The 14,275-nt window shown below is 57.7% G+C and overlaps 1 protein-coding gene across 5 annotated transcripts; it reads right to left on the reverse strand.

Moving 5' to 3' along the window:
• Positions 1 to 416: 416 nt before the first annotated feature.
• ISLR2 (immunoglobulin superfamily containing leucine rich repeat 2) lies at positions 417 to 9,384 on the reverse strand. 5 transcript variants are annotated; one of them, XM_037833453.1, is made up of 4 exons: positions 8,961 to 9,384; positions 8,537 to 8,709; positions 5,432 to 5,542; positions 417 to 3,989 (listed from the first exon to the last, which is right to left on the reverse strand). In XM_037833453.1, exon 4 carries the CDS (start codon positions 3,979 to 3,981, stop codon positions 1,744 to 1,746), a length of 2,238 nt encoding a protein of 745 aa, XP_037689381.1. In that variant the 5' UTR covers positions 3,982 to 3,989; positions 5,432 to 5,542; positions 8,537 to 8,709; positions 8,961 to 9,384; the 3' UTR covers positions 417 to 1,743. The 5 variants fall into 5 exon arrangements, with proteins under 5 accessions (XP_037689381.1, XP_037689384.1, XP_037689382.1 ...); XM_037833456.1 differs by lacking the exons at positions 8,537 to 8,709; positions 8,961 to 9,384 and adding an exon at positions 7,540 to 7,826; XM_037833454.1 differs by lacking the exons at positions 8,537 to 8,709; positions 8,961 to 9,384 and adding an exon at positions 6,713 to 6,971.
• Positions 9,385 to 14,275: the final 4,891 nt, after the last annotated feature.

Consider the following 14,275-nt stretch of genomic DNA (forward strand, 5'->3'; position numbering starts at 1 on the left):
GGGAAAATCACAGTTCTGTCAAACAAGTAGGAAATCGCACAAAGCATGCGTGGGCGGAGGGGCTTCTCCTCTCTGAGGTGTCTCCCTTCATCCCTCGGGCTTCCTCCCTCTGCCGCCCCCCACCCCAGAGAAAGAGTCGCCGAGCCCAGTTCAAATCGATTGTTTTATTGGCTGTTTACATATAGACAAGTTTAGAAAAGGGCGCGCGCTCAGAAGGGGCTACTCCTTCCCTTCCCGGGCCGCACTTGTGCTGTGCTTCGCGGAGAGGGTTGGTCCAGAGGCCGGAAACCCCCACCCAACCCCGACGTTTCCTTTCAAGAACAAAAAAAGGACTCCTGCAGGAGACGCCGCGGCACGCCCACCCTCTCCCTCCCTCCCCCTCTCCCCTCCCCCCCTCCCCCCTCTCCTCCTCCCTTCCCACCTGCCTGCGCCCACCCCCCAACGCTACGCTACACGGTCACACTTTACAGGACACAGACTTTTCTGCTACAGAGCATTTTCGTCTAGGACTACACGCCGGGTAAATGCTATTCTCCAGGAAAGAGGGGCAGGACCGGGAGACGCGAGGACCAGGCGGCTTTTCTCCATCCGGATCTCCCTGCAAAGTAACACGCAGGCTTTGTGCGAACCAGGCTGCAAGCCCTCACCAGGGACCGAATCCAGAGGCAGGGTTAGGGGAGTGGGCACAGTTGGCTTCCTATGTCCCTGTCCTCAGGCTGGAGTCTGAGCCCCGTGAAACCGCGGAAACAGGCGGTGCCAGGTTCAGCGACCACAGACGACGAAATTGGCCCGAGACCAAGCCCGCTCCCTCTGCGGAAAGGGGGCGCGCGCTCTCGCGGCGTTCTAAATTGGGAGAGGGGACGGAGAAAAAGGATTATCTCCCTCGACGCACACACTCAATTTTCCCAGAGGCTGAGAAGGGAGCATTAGCACCAGACCTGGGAGTGTAGCTGTCTTTGAAAACAACGAAAATATGGAAATCAAAGGGCCGAGCTGAAAGGTGCCCCAGGCACCCGGCTCGGCTCCAGCAGGACAGAAGAGGGGTGGGACAGGGGAACGGACAGGGACAGAGGGTTTAGTTACCAGTCTGAAGGAGGTGCTTTGGAACTAAACATCTATGGGTCGGAGGGAAAATGATTTTCTCCTGATGCCACCGGATCAGGGCTTCTGGGACGTTGCCTCGGAGAGGGAGGAGGGAGTTAGGGGTCCAGGCAAGTCGCTGTGGCTCTCCGCGCTAGGGACATCTGCTGAGGGTCCCAGACTGGCCCCGGAGCCAAGGAGTTACCACCAAAGGTTTCAAAGTCACCTCCCATTTACTTTGGCTTCAGCGCCCACGGTGGACGGGCTGCGGGTCAGAGTCAGCCAAACCGCTGATTGCTTCAGCAGATAACCTTCGCGATGGGAATGGAGGGGCGTGGATTTCTCCCCACGTCTGAGGGTTATGTCTTTTGTAGGGAGAAAAGAGCGAAGAACTGTGCTTGGCGGAGGTGAGGGTGGGGGTGGGCGTTTGGGGGGGTGCGATTCAGTTCTCCGGGAGAAAGGCGGCCATGGGTGGCTGAGAACTGGTGAAATCGGCCCTTCCCCACTAGACGTCCCTAGTAGTCAATATTGGGAAGTGGTAGGGGGGCGTAGTAAGTGTACTGGGTGGGGTAGGGCGTGGGGTAAGTCCTGCCAGCCCAAGGCTTCTGCTCCCAGGAACCCAAGGTGCGGGATGGGAATGGGCAGGCGGGACCGGCCGGGGGCTCAACCTGCCGTCTGTCTGTAGTTGCCGTTAATCTCCTGGGCGATGTCAACCGCCTCGGCGCCCAGGGGCAGCCGATCGCTGTACTCGGAGCTGGCCTCAAACTCCTCTTGGTTGGCCTTGGACTGAGACTCCACCAGCGAGCAGGCCGCCAAGCTCTCTTCTCTCCGCAGGTTCCCGCCGGGGTCTCCCTGCTCCATGCCTTCGTCCAGGCCCTCCTCGGGGGTCTCCTCCGGCTCCTCGCCGCCCTCCTCGCCGCCTGCTGGGTAGCTTTTCTCCGACTCGAGATAGGAGGCACGTGGGTCGAAGTCAGCGGCGATGCGCTTCTCCATGGGGTCGGGAGCTTGCGGTCGCAGGATAAGACGATAGGGCTTGCCCGGATGTTTGGCCAGCAGATGGCAGCAGGCGGCTCCCAACAGGGGCACGGTGGCCAGCACCAGGAGGAACACGCTCACTGCCACGATGACCAGCAGCGAGGGCAGCTCCTTCTTGGTGGCGAACACCACTTGTACGTGACATGCCTCGCCCGCCACTGCCAGGCACACGGAGTAGTTGGTACCAGGCCGCAGGCCGCGGAACCAGTAAGCATTGACGCCGTCTTCCACGCGAGACCACTGCACCGCGGGGCCGCCCCCCGCCGGGCACAGATAAAGCAGGCGCAGGGGCCGCCGTTCAGGCCGCCCGGTTCCCTCTGCCCCGCCTGGCCCAGGGCTCCAGCGCGCGGCCAGCGGTGTCAGCTGCACCCGTGCCTCGCGCTCTGCCACATCCAGAGCGATGACACCCAGCTCGAAGACATGCGGCTTGAGCTCCGTGCTCTGGTTGAACGCATGGTTGGATACATACCCCAAGGGGTCCCCGCGACCGCAGCGCTGCTCCTCCACGGGATCCACAGGGACAGGTTCTTCAGCTTCCTGTCCCTCACCCACCTCCTCTTGAGGCCCGGTCTCCGTCTCCCCAAGGATGCTGACCCGGGCCACGCCTTGACCTTTAGTTTTGCCCTCGGGCTTGGAGGGCAGGACGCTGTTGCCCCGGCCCTTGGCTGTAGACTTGTGCTCAGAAGCTGGGGTCTGCCCACCGGCTTCTCCCCCAGCGCCTGGTGCGTGCTTTGGAGGCCCGGCTGCCGACACGGCCAAGCGTATGGACGTTGAGTTGGCACCCAACTCATTGTATGCACTGCATGTGTAGACACCCGCCTCCTTGGCACTAAGGAGGGGCACCAACAGGGAGCCGTTTGCGAGGGCCAGGAAGCGCGGGGTGGCTGGCGGCGCGGGCCAAGCGGGTGCCGGAGTCGGAGTTGGGGCCTCGGTCTGCGTCGGCCCATCCCCATCACCTTCCCCCTCCCCGTTCTCTGCCCCAATCCCATCGTCCTCCCCGCTCAGGACCGGCGGCTGTAAGACTACGGTGCCACCCGGTATCTGAAGTTGCCATTGCAGGCGGGGCGTGGGGTGGCCTTCAGTAGCGCAGTGCAACAGGAGCGTTAGGCCAGCGCGCAGGGGGCTGCTGGGAGTCTCCGGCGGCGGCTCCACACTCAGACGCACGCTAGGCGGTGCACAAGGTAATGGGGGCAGGCGATGCACCGGCACCCCCTGCAGCGCAGGAGGCGAGGCGCACGCAATGGAGTCCGGTTCTGGTAGCGAGACCCGAGTGCTCGCAGCCCAGGCCTGCAGCCACACAAGGCCGCAGCTACAGTGGAAGGGGTTGTGATAGAGCTGCAGGTGTGACAAAGCGCTCAGAGCGTCGAAGGTGCCGGGCTCCAGCGTACGCAGCCGGTTATTGTTGATGCGTAGAGAGCGCAGATCAGGCAGCGCGCCCAGCGCGTCACGGGGCAGCGAGCCCAGAAGGTTATGGTTCATTTTGAGCAACTGCAGCGCGCTCAGATTGCGCAGATCGCTCCACGGGAAGCTGGATATGAGGTTGTGGCTCAGGTCGAGGTTCTTGAGCTGGCTGAGCACGGAAAGCGAGCCTGGCTCCACCGTGCGCACCTCGTTGTGCGCCAGCCACAGCGAAGTGACCTGCGTAACGTCGGCGAAGGCCCCGCGCCGTAGCACGGTGATCTTGTTCGCTGAAAGACTAAGTGTGGTCACGTTGGCCGGCAGCCCCTCTGGCACGTCCCGCAGCTCCTTGTAGGCGCAGTCGGCGAACTGGTGTGCGTACTTGTCCACGCACGCGCACTGCTCCGGGCACGCTCCGGCCACTTCCAGCAGCGCCCAGACCAGCCACAGGGCCCGCAGGGGCGCCATCGCGGCTCCTGTAGATGAAAGCAGGGTTAAGGGGGAAAGAAGACGCCTCGTGGAGACCCTACTCCACTCCCCTCTCAAGCTCCGCCTCCGCAAACCTGTTTAGCATACTCTCCGCGGCTCCGGGACCTTCTTTATGAGCTTTATGAGGAGGAGCCTCTCTTGGGCACGGTTGGAGTTCAGTAAACTTTTGGGATTCAATGGGTGCTCCCTCTTGGACCCTGACTTCTTTTTTCAGCGGCCTAGTACCTCGCTCTTATTTCCCTACTGACCGCCTCACCCCACACAGCCAAACGCTGATCCCTCCACAGGCTCGTCTGCTCATGGGTCTGCCTCCAGCTCCGCACTGACCCCTCTCTGTTTTGGAAGCCTTGGTTCATCCCGGTGAAAGGGATGCACAGAAAGGGTATTTTTGTCCATGACCGGCTGTCCTCCCTCCAACCCTTTGTCCCGCGCACAGCACTTACACACACACCCGTATATACGCACACAGTACAAACACACACACGCTCCGGCATCACCCCAAACAACCAACTTCTGCAGGGGCTTAGACGCCCGGAAGCGCTATCGGAGTTCGCAACACATTTCATAGACACAAACACACAGACACGGACACGATATACACTGGAGACCTCATTGTTCTCTCCACTGAACCCCGCATCTCCACCACGGTGCAAAGCGCTTTTCTGTCCTTTGTGAGAATCGAAAGACACAAGGACACGATTCCTCACACGAACTACCCACACGCAGGAACTCTGGCGCTAACTGGCGCGTGCACGTAGCCCTTCACCCGGACGGACCCTCGGCTTTCCTAACCCAGGGGATCAGCAACGCCGAGATATAGCGATGGATGGTGAGAGGCGTAGGACCCGGGGATGTCCAAAAGACTCTGTCCCGCCGCGGCAGCCGCGGCCGCATCTGCCAGTTCCCGGCTCCTACTCGCTCAAGGGGAGAACCAGGGCTGTTCCGTAATCCTTTTGAAAGGGGAGGACGGTTCTCCCTCAGGCCCGGGCCAGGAGTGATGGGGGTATGGTCCCCGGAGCTTTCCCCTCGTGTCCCATGGGGTCCAGGCGGCGCCTAGCCGAGCAGAGGGGTCCGCGCCGACGGTCCACGGGAGTTGTCCAGGCTAATGAAGCCCAGATGGTTCAAGATTCCGCGCCTTTCACTGCAGCTCTACGATGCTTGAGGACCCCCATAAAACCTTCTTTATCCCAAGCCACAGAAACGCTCTTACACACAGACTCCCCGCCCCCGCCTGGGGGGCCGGCCAGGTTTGGCAGAGCCCCTCTCACACCCCATCCTTGGGAACCGGGTATCCCTCTCCATCCTTCTCTCCCGTGGGAGGACCCCTCCCCTGTCCCGCTCAGAAAGTGCTCGCGGGGTCTAGCGCTCCAGGCAACCCCCCCCACACACACACCTAGGTCGAGGCTGTGGGGCGGTCCCCGCGACTTACCAGCTGCTTGCTGACTCCTAGCGCGCTGCCCTCGGGCTACAACCCCTTCTCCAGCCGCAGTGTCGCAGAGCCGGGACAAGCCAAGGGTGCTGCCCACATCTGTTGCTGTGGCTGTCCAGGGAGACAGGGGAGGGGCAGAGAAAGGGATGATTGAATCTGGGGACTCCTCTGGCCCCGAGGTCCCACTGGAGGCTTTTTATTAAGCGTCTGCTCCCCCCACCCCACCTCTCGCTGGCTGCAGGTTGGAGAGTGTCCGCGCGCGCTCCCGGACTCGGCGGCCACGCGCACGGCCTCTCCCACCTCCTGCATCGTCTACGTTTGTTAAAGCCATAGAGACCCTCCCTGAGGCCAAGACACGTCGGTCACCGGGGCAGCCCACCGCCCTCGGCTCGGCTCTTCTCAACCCACCGCACCACCATAACCCACAACCCCCTCCGCATTTATTGCTGACATTGTCACTATCCCTCATCACACACGTCCCCATGTTCAAAACACATTTGCACAGACACACACAGAGCCTCACAACCTCCACATATTCGACCTTCACACGTTAGAACCACCCATCATCATGTAATAATCGCGTCAATTTACTGAGTTTTCGCTACATTCGCACACATTTTCACAGGCACTCCTGCACCCAAGATATTCACCATTTTCCCTCCCCGGCCTGCACACACATTCACTCGCACTCACCCTCACACACCGGTCCCGCCAGCGCCCGTGAGCGTCACTGCTAATTGAATGCGAGCGGCTTTTACGCCTCGCAACACGTGAGACAAACCATCTTTGAGGAATTTGGGGGAAGGAAAGGCGCGCGGCGGCGGGGGGCGGGGGCGTCTCTGCCTTTAAACTCTTTTTGCAAATGCAGACAGTGGCGCAGACAGACCTGAAGCGCGACCGCGGAGCTGCGCGCCGCCCTGCGAGCGCCGACCCTTCCCTCCCTCACCCCCTGCTAGACGCTTCCTCCCCGAAGCCACGTTCAACACGATGCATAATTGATAGTGTTAGCAGAGCGCCTCACCCTCCCTGCCGTTTTTGCCGGATCTCGGTAGATAGGAGCCTGGGTCTCTCCTGCCCCCGCCCATCCAACCCCGAGACTAGAACGCCCAGCCCAGCAGGGCGCGCGAGGAAACGACGCCCCCCACCCCAGTTCATCCCCAGCCCATCCCCAGCCCATCTCCAGCCCCCTGCCCAGTCTCTTGAGCTCGACTCTATGTCTTTTCTTTTGTGACTAAACCGGCCCTGAAGGGCCCAAGGGCCAACGCGCTTACCTATGCTCACCAAGGGGTGGGACGGGACGCACTGGTATCAGTCTGCTCCCAGGAAGCGGGCCTGAGCTCACCCAAGCGCCTCATCCTCCGGTCTTGCCCGCTCTAGGCTCATGGGGCTGCAGCGGACAGTGGCACAGACAGGGATGGTTATGAAACGTCTGTGTCTCTAGGAGAAATGTGGGCTGGGGACTTAAGGCCTGAGCATCTCGCCCACTATGTCTTCACAGCCTCCAGCAACCACACTGTCACCCCTACACCACCACCTCCCGAAGCCGCAGTGGCCCGCCACCTCCCTCTGTCTCACACCCTCACATAACAGCCGGCCTCAGCAGACTCGCAGACTTGCTGTTCCTGACTCTTATTCCCGTTCTCTGGCTAAACCCCGACATTTGTTTTAGCGACAACAAGGCGGAGGCGCGGAGATGCCGAGGCAGTTGGCTAAAATCCGATTTCCGCCTCTCTGAGCTTCCCACTGCAGCCCTGGAGACAGAACTGCTGACCACAACCGGGAAAGAGAGAGAGGCTCCAGGAGACACACCGAACCCCTTCCCACCCCCACCCGGGGTCGTCTTCCTCACCGCAGACCTTGGGCTCTCGGGGGCACGCGTGGCCCTCCAGTCCTCACTCCAGGCCTGAGTTCTCACGCAACGGGTCGATTGAGCGGGTTTGGGGCCTTTGCGGAGATCAATACTCTGATTTGAGTGCTGGGCATTTTAATTAGTTGGGAAGGGGGTGGGGAAGAGAGACCGGCGAGGAGCGCTGCATTTAAAGAGACCACCCGACCCGGGGTTCCGAGGCTCCTTTGTAAATTAAATCTGAGCAGACTGGCGCACGCACCTTCGGTGTCACTCTCTCGCTCCTACTCCAGCATCACTACAGGCTATCCAGCGAAATGGTACCTGCGCGTTCTCACTTAGTCCAGGGCTCTGAACCCAGAACCTTACTCTGCCTGTTTGGGTCTAGGGTCCCCGCAGCCGATCGACGGGGAGGGCGCGGAGGCACCCTGTTGGGGGAGGGGTCCTCAAGGACTGCGAAGACTGCGGAGACGCGAGAGCGCCGTATCCCGCCCCCGCTCTGCTGTGGGACAGCCGCGAGAGGGTCCCTAGCCTGGGAGGGAGTCCCTGTGGCTCGGGCCTGACTGGGCCGGGCATGGGCTCTGGCCGCCGGACCAGTCTCCGGCTTCTTTGTCTGCGCAGTGAGGGGGGCTTTCTGGGCGTGGTGTCCGCGTCCCGGGAACCCTGAGGGGGCGGTTCCGGGAGGCAGAGACCCAGCAGTGGGAGGACGGAGAGTCGGGTTCCGGACCGCGAGTCCTAGCTGGGGGCCCGGGCGGGAGGAGGGGGTTCTGGGCGTGGAGGCTCCGGAGTAGAAGCTCTCGGCTCGTCGACCCTCCTCGGTTTTCACCTCTTTTTCTATTCTTTTTGCCTCCGGCGGGGAGGCAGGCGGGCGGGGAACAACTTGCAAGGGGCGAGGGACGAGAAGATAGAAGCTGGGGAGGGGGAATGTTAAATGGGCTCGCTTGCTCGTTCTTCGCCCAGAACTTCCCTGGACTGTAGAAACCAGACTCGTCAGCGTTCCGGGAACATCTCAGGGCATCCGAGGCAAAAAAAAAGAGAAAGAAAGAAGAAAAAAGAAAAGGTCTCTTTTCGTTGTTCTCTTGCCGGGAAGGCAGAAAGCCGGGGGGATTCGGCAGGGGGACAGGGCGCCAGGCGCCTGGAGGGGCGGATAAGGTCTCGGCGGCCACCCGGGCGCTGGCGTTGACTCCCGCGGGCCCCCACCTACTCTCCAGCAAGTGCTTTTGTTCCCCGAGCCTGCCCTAGGGAAAGACGGCCCTTACCCCCGCCTTGGACGCGGGAGAGTACCCGCCACCGCAAGGCTGTAGCGTGAGCCGCCCAGGCAGAGTCCGCCGAGGCCAGGGCTGGGAGCTGCGTCTCGGGTTCGGCTTCCCAGCTCAGCTAGAAGACTGTGCGCGCCTCGCCGGGCGCCGCCAGCCGCGCAGCAGCGGGTCTGCTATTCAAAAGGTTCATAACGATACAGTTACTGGAGGGTTGGGGAACCAGGAGCGAGAATAACAACCCCGCCGCCGCCCACGTTCTTTGATCGTTAAAGAAACAGGCACCGACTGATAGTACTAAAGTAGAGGCGGGAGAGAGAAGGGATACAAGATTCCAAGCCACAAGCGCTGAGACAAGAAATTCGGAATTTGTCGGAATCCGGGATAAGGCTTGGTGACGACATTGGGGTCCCGACCCCAGGCAGACCTAGGAACAGAGGGCTGGAGCCTGGGACCACTCCTTGCGGATCTTCCTTTAATTTCGGCCTCGCAGACCCGCAGTGTTGAGAGCGGGGTGGGAGGGTTGAAACCCCGAGGCTCGTGGTGCTTCTTTCCCGGCTCAGCGGGCTCAAGTCTCAGGTCCAGGCTTGGTCGCGCACGCCTCCTGCTGGACACCTTCTGACGGGCGCAGAGACCCTAAGCAATGGCCGGAGTGAGTGGGCGAGGCTGGCCGCCACGAGAGGCCCGTGCAAAGCGCGCGTGGACACGCGGCTCTGCAGTCCTCAAGTCCCTGGGGGACGCTTAACCAAGGCCCGAGGCTTTGCTTCCGGCGCCCAGCCCAAGCTGGGTTCCAGAATCTACAACCTCCCCTGTCCTGCCCCACACTAGCCCCATCTCGGTTTACGCTCAGTGTCTTTCCAACCCCCCGGGGCACAATTAGGCTCCCAATGAATGCTTATAGCGCGACTGTTCCCCTGCACCAACCAAGGAGGTTAGTGCTCCTGGGGCGGAGCCTTCCCGTATACCCCTTCCCCACCCTCCCCGGAGGGGCGTTAGCGTCCTCTGTTTAGCCCTGTACAGGGCACTAGAAGACAGTTCTTAAGTCTTAGGACTTTGTCAAGGACCTATACAATGTCCGAGATCCGAAAATGAAAATCTGTTGGCTCTAAGAGGGGAAAAGCAAACTGCAAAATGGAAATTAATAGATGTTTGATTAAATGTTCAGGACATGTAACGTTGCGCAAATGATTCAGTTGCACCTCCACTCACAGAGATGTACAAGCCTTCTATTTAATGTGGCACAGAAGTGGCTTTCCTATCTTAATTTTCCTTGGAGAGCTCAGACCTCTGGGAAGCCAGCCCTGTTCGTGCTCCCTCCCTCCCACCTCCACACTCTCCTTCCCCTCATACACACACTCTAGGTAGTAGTTAAGAGGATAGGTTCTAGCACCGGATTCTACCATTTACTAGCTGTGTGACCTTGGGCAAGTTACCTAAACTTCTCTGTGCCTCAGAAAAAGAGCTATAAATAAGACTACTTCTTTGGGTTGCTGCCAGGACTAAATGAGTCAATACATGCAAAGCACTTAGTACCTGGCCCATAGAAAGCACTCAGGAAATGAGCTCTTACTTTTTTTCAACAATAACTAGAATTAGCTTTTTATTACTGCCTTGCAGAGTTGGGTACAGGTAGGATGAGCTATGTCTATGCCCCTGTATGCATGTGTGCTGCCCCCCACACACACCCACAACAGGGGGAAGACCTAGCCCTGCCTCCAGATGTCTCTCTTCACTGCCCCTCCCCATATCCCACTACACACCCACTATGGGCATAGGCAGCAATCAGAATTATCATTGTTATTATTTGTAAAATTTTCTTGCTTCAATTACTTAAGCCCAGATTCTGATGCTTGTGTCTGTGTCACCAGCACTTTTGTTTGGAAAAAGAGATCTGCAGCTGCAGCCTTGGCGGAAGGTTTTTAATTAAAACCACAATCTGCTTAAGTATTTATTGGGCTCTGTGGCTTTAATTGTTTTCTAGGGAAAAACAAAAAATCCACATTTGCATATGGGAAGACTGTTGGTTGCAGAGGAAAGTAGCAACCTGTGGCAGTTTGCTGGAGGCAACTGAGAAGAATTTCCTGAATGTTTCAAAATGAAGCTGGACATTATTAATAACCCAGGGCCCAGCCCACGACCTTCCTCCTGGTGCTTTCATGAAATTAGCTTAACGCACGGGCAAGGCTGTTTATTGCCATCAAAATTAACGACAGCTCTTCCAGTGGCAGCTCATGTAATTATCTGTGTCTGCACTTGTCTCACTGAAGAGGGGGAACTCCTGCCTGTGAGGAGAAACGGGTTCAGCTTCTCTACCCTAGCTGGGGCTGGATGGGTCTCCCCAGAGGGGGAGTCCCGGGGCAGCCAGCCCCTTCCTGGCCGGACTTAACTGTGGTGAAGAGCTGGGGGAAGGGCGAGGCAGGGGAAGTATGGGGCAAGGCAGAGGAATCTGCAACCGACAAAAATATCCCCTTGAAAGATTTAAAACTATTAAGTGTATCATCTCACAAAATCAGAAGCCGGGCTGGCTTTCAGGGCTGGTTGATTCAGTGGCTCAGTGATACCAGCAGGCCCAGGTTCTTTCTGTCTAAAGCCCATGATGGCTTCCCAAGCAGCTGGGGGAGCTGCTTATTGGTAACAGACTGGTGAGAAGAGGGACTGGTTTCTCTTTCAGATGTCACAAACCTCTCCTTGGGTCTTGGGGACATATACTGGCATAGGACACCCCATCTCTGAGCCAATCGCTGGCAAAAGGGATAGAATTGATTGCCTTTGAGGAATCATCTGGCCCTGAAATGGATGTTGAGTTAATCCTGAGGTCCACTACGAGCAAGAAATACCCTTTAACCAGAAAGGTTTGGGGCATAGTATGTTCAAAGTAATCTAACATTGTGACCAAATGAATTGAAATGAAAGTGACCAAAATTGTAATGAACCACATTAGCTACCTTCTTATCTGGAGACTAAACGAGTCTGTATCCACATCTATGACCAGGGGTCAAGACGCAATCTGGGGACAGAGTCAGGGCTCAATCTGGGGCCTGGGTCATGGAGCTCTCTTGGGTAGGCATGCAAACCAGAGGATCCTCTGCTTTCAGAGAATTCTTGAAAGGATAAAAATCTGTTCTTGGAAATGCCTGTGCTAAGATCCAAAGTTATTTTGGGAGCAGTGGAAGCTTCAGTCGTCAGTTGGATATTCATGAGCAGGAGATGTTTATGAACTCAATGTCCCTACATGACTTCACATCCTGCGTATGTCACTGTGTCCCATGGCGGAGTAGAGAGGTGCTTTGCTGCAGAGGTGGCAAACAGGAAGAGGAGTCCTATCCCGATCTTCTGAAGACTGCAGAGGCAGTGACGACAAGTGGAAATCACCCTGGGCTTGCAGTTTCACAGCCTGGAACCTTGCTCCAGCTTCACAATTTGCCATGTGATCTTGGGCAAGGTAGGAGAATGGGCAAGTTCTCTGAGGCTCTTGCAGTGCTGCTGCTCTCTGAGACCCTGGTTCTTGGGGTGCTGTGGCTTTAGGAGAAGCCCATTTACAGATTGAGTGGGGGCCTCTGGGAGGCAGGCTGTCATCTGATGGGGCTTCCTGCTGGAGAATGTCCTCAGGCTATTGGGGTTGGGGGTGGGGACAATGGGAGTGACATTGTTAAGAGATTAAAATCTGATCACTGAATGTTTCAAGCGCCTGGTGCTTTGGTCGAGGAATAAAAGACCAAGGCTGCCAGGGCCTTCCTGGCTGGTGGAGACATCCAGAAGAGGGTGCAACTCTTCGTACGTTCTGGCCACCCCCCTCTGCTCTGGGGCCCTCAGTTCACTCACTAGCACCATCAGAGGCTGTGGAGAGAGGCTACACCAGGTACCCATTCAGAGACTCCTTCCCCAGCATGTGGACCCTCAGAGTCCACAAGGGCAGGGCCCAGGATCCAACTGACTCCAAGCTCCTGGAGGGGCAGCCCAGGGCCTGCTCACCTACTGTCTCCAGCTCAGCCCAGAACAGCCCAGGGCACACGGTGGAATGAAACAAAACAGAATTTCCTCTTGCATTTCTTCAGTCTCTTGCCTGACCACTGGCTCTTCTCGTTTGTTTTTGGAAGGGTTTCCCAGAAGCAGACTGTGAGATCAAGATTCTTCTTGCAAATGGTTGCTTAACAACATGCATCAGCAGAAACTGGTGAGGGAGAAGAAGGAGAAGGAGAGGGAGGGGGTGATTTCAAGGTATACTCAGCCTCTGCCTGATCCCACTGGGAGCTCTAGAGCTGGATGACACCCCGGGTTTGTCTGGCTGGAGGCAGGGAAGCTGGGCTTCCGAAGCTGCATAGCAGTGAGACACAGGCTGAGGGCTGCCCCGGGAGAGTGTAAACCCCAGGGCACTTCCTTCCTTCTGTGCCTGTGTGTGGGCAAAGCAACACTGGTGGCCAGAGGGCAGGCCTCTGAAGGAAGTCGCAGGTGGGAGACACAGAAGGCGGTGTGTGTGTGTGTGTATCTTTCAACAAATAGCACCTGAGTCCCCACCCTGCTCCCGGACACTGCCGGGTGCTGTACTCAGTGTGGGTGCCATGGTGAGCCAGGCAGACATCTCTGCCCCTCAGAGAGCTCACAGGCTTCTCCACTTCTTTCTGTCCCAAGTCAGGGTCCATCTGCCTGGTCAGGTCTTCTGGGCCGAGGCCTGCACCCACCCACCCCTCTGAGCTCTGTCTTTCTGAGAGCAGGGACAGACAGGGAGCTACAGTGACATCCTTAAAGCCCCCCACGGAGCATTAGAGCAAGGGTCCCAGAGGTCCCCACCCCCACCCCACCCTTCGCTGTGTTGGAGGGGAGACTGAGGTCACACAGCAGGTGGTGTGGGGCTGGGGTGGGAAGCCAGGCTAAGTCACCCCCAGGCTTGGGGGCCATGGGTGAGTGTGCTGGTTTGAATCTGTTATATACCCCAGAAAAGCCATGTTCTTTTGATCCAGTCTTGTGGGGGCAGACCTATTGTGGGTGGGACTCTTTGATTAGGTTGTTTCCATGGAAATGTGACTCTGCCCTTTCAAGGCGGGTCTTAATTCCCTTGCTGGAGTCATCTATGGGAGGATAGAAGGCAGAGACATTGTGAAGACAGCTGAGAGTAGCTAAGATATGTAATCTAGAGTTTGCCACTGGGAGAAGCTAAGAGAGAAGCTAAGACAGAAGTCCAGAAGAAACATTTAAGAGAAAGCTACAGGAACCAGAAGCCAACCCCAGGAGAGGCCCAGCAGACTCCAGCCATGTGCCTTCCCATGTGACAGAGGAATCCCAGATGCCATCAGCCTTTCTTCAGAGAAAGTATCGTCCTACTGATGCCTTAATTGGGACATTTTCATGGCCTTGGAACTGTAAATTTGTGAACTAATAAACCCCCATTGTAAAAGCCAATCCATTTCTGATACATTGCATTCCGGCAGCTTTAGCAAACTGAAACAGTGAGCTTATTGGTTAGGAGATTCTTGAAACTTTCAGGCAAATGTTGCCTCTCCGATTGCAGAGGGAAGCTGTTTCTGGACTGGGACAGGTGCCCCCATACTTAGGTCTCCTACATTAGCCCCCTGTACTCCCCTCCCTGCACCCTACCCACCCTGCCCCCCCAAGTGCTCATGGGCACCAGAACCAGAGCTCTGCCCACTGCCCATTCAGAGAGAGAATGAGGTTGTTCCCTGAAATAGACTGTCTATAGCAGGATGCTGATGCCAAATCGGGCCCTATAGAAAGAACATCTCCAGC

Source organism: Choloepus didactylus, chromosome 4 (assembly GCF_015220235.1).
Source record: "Choloepus didactylus isolate mChoDid1 chromosome 4, mChoDid1.pri, whole genome shotgun sequence".
Classification (NCBI taxonomy): domain Eukaryota; kingdom Metazoa; phylum Chordata; class Mammalia; order Pilosa; family Megalonychidae; genus Choloepus; species Choloepus didactylus.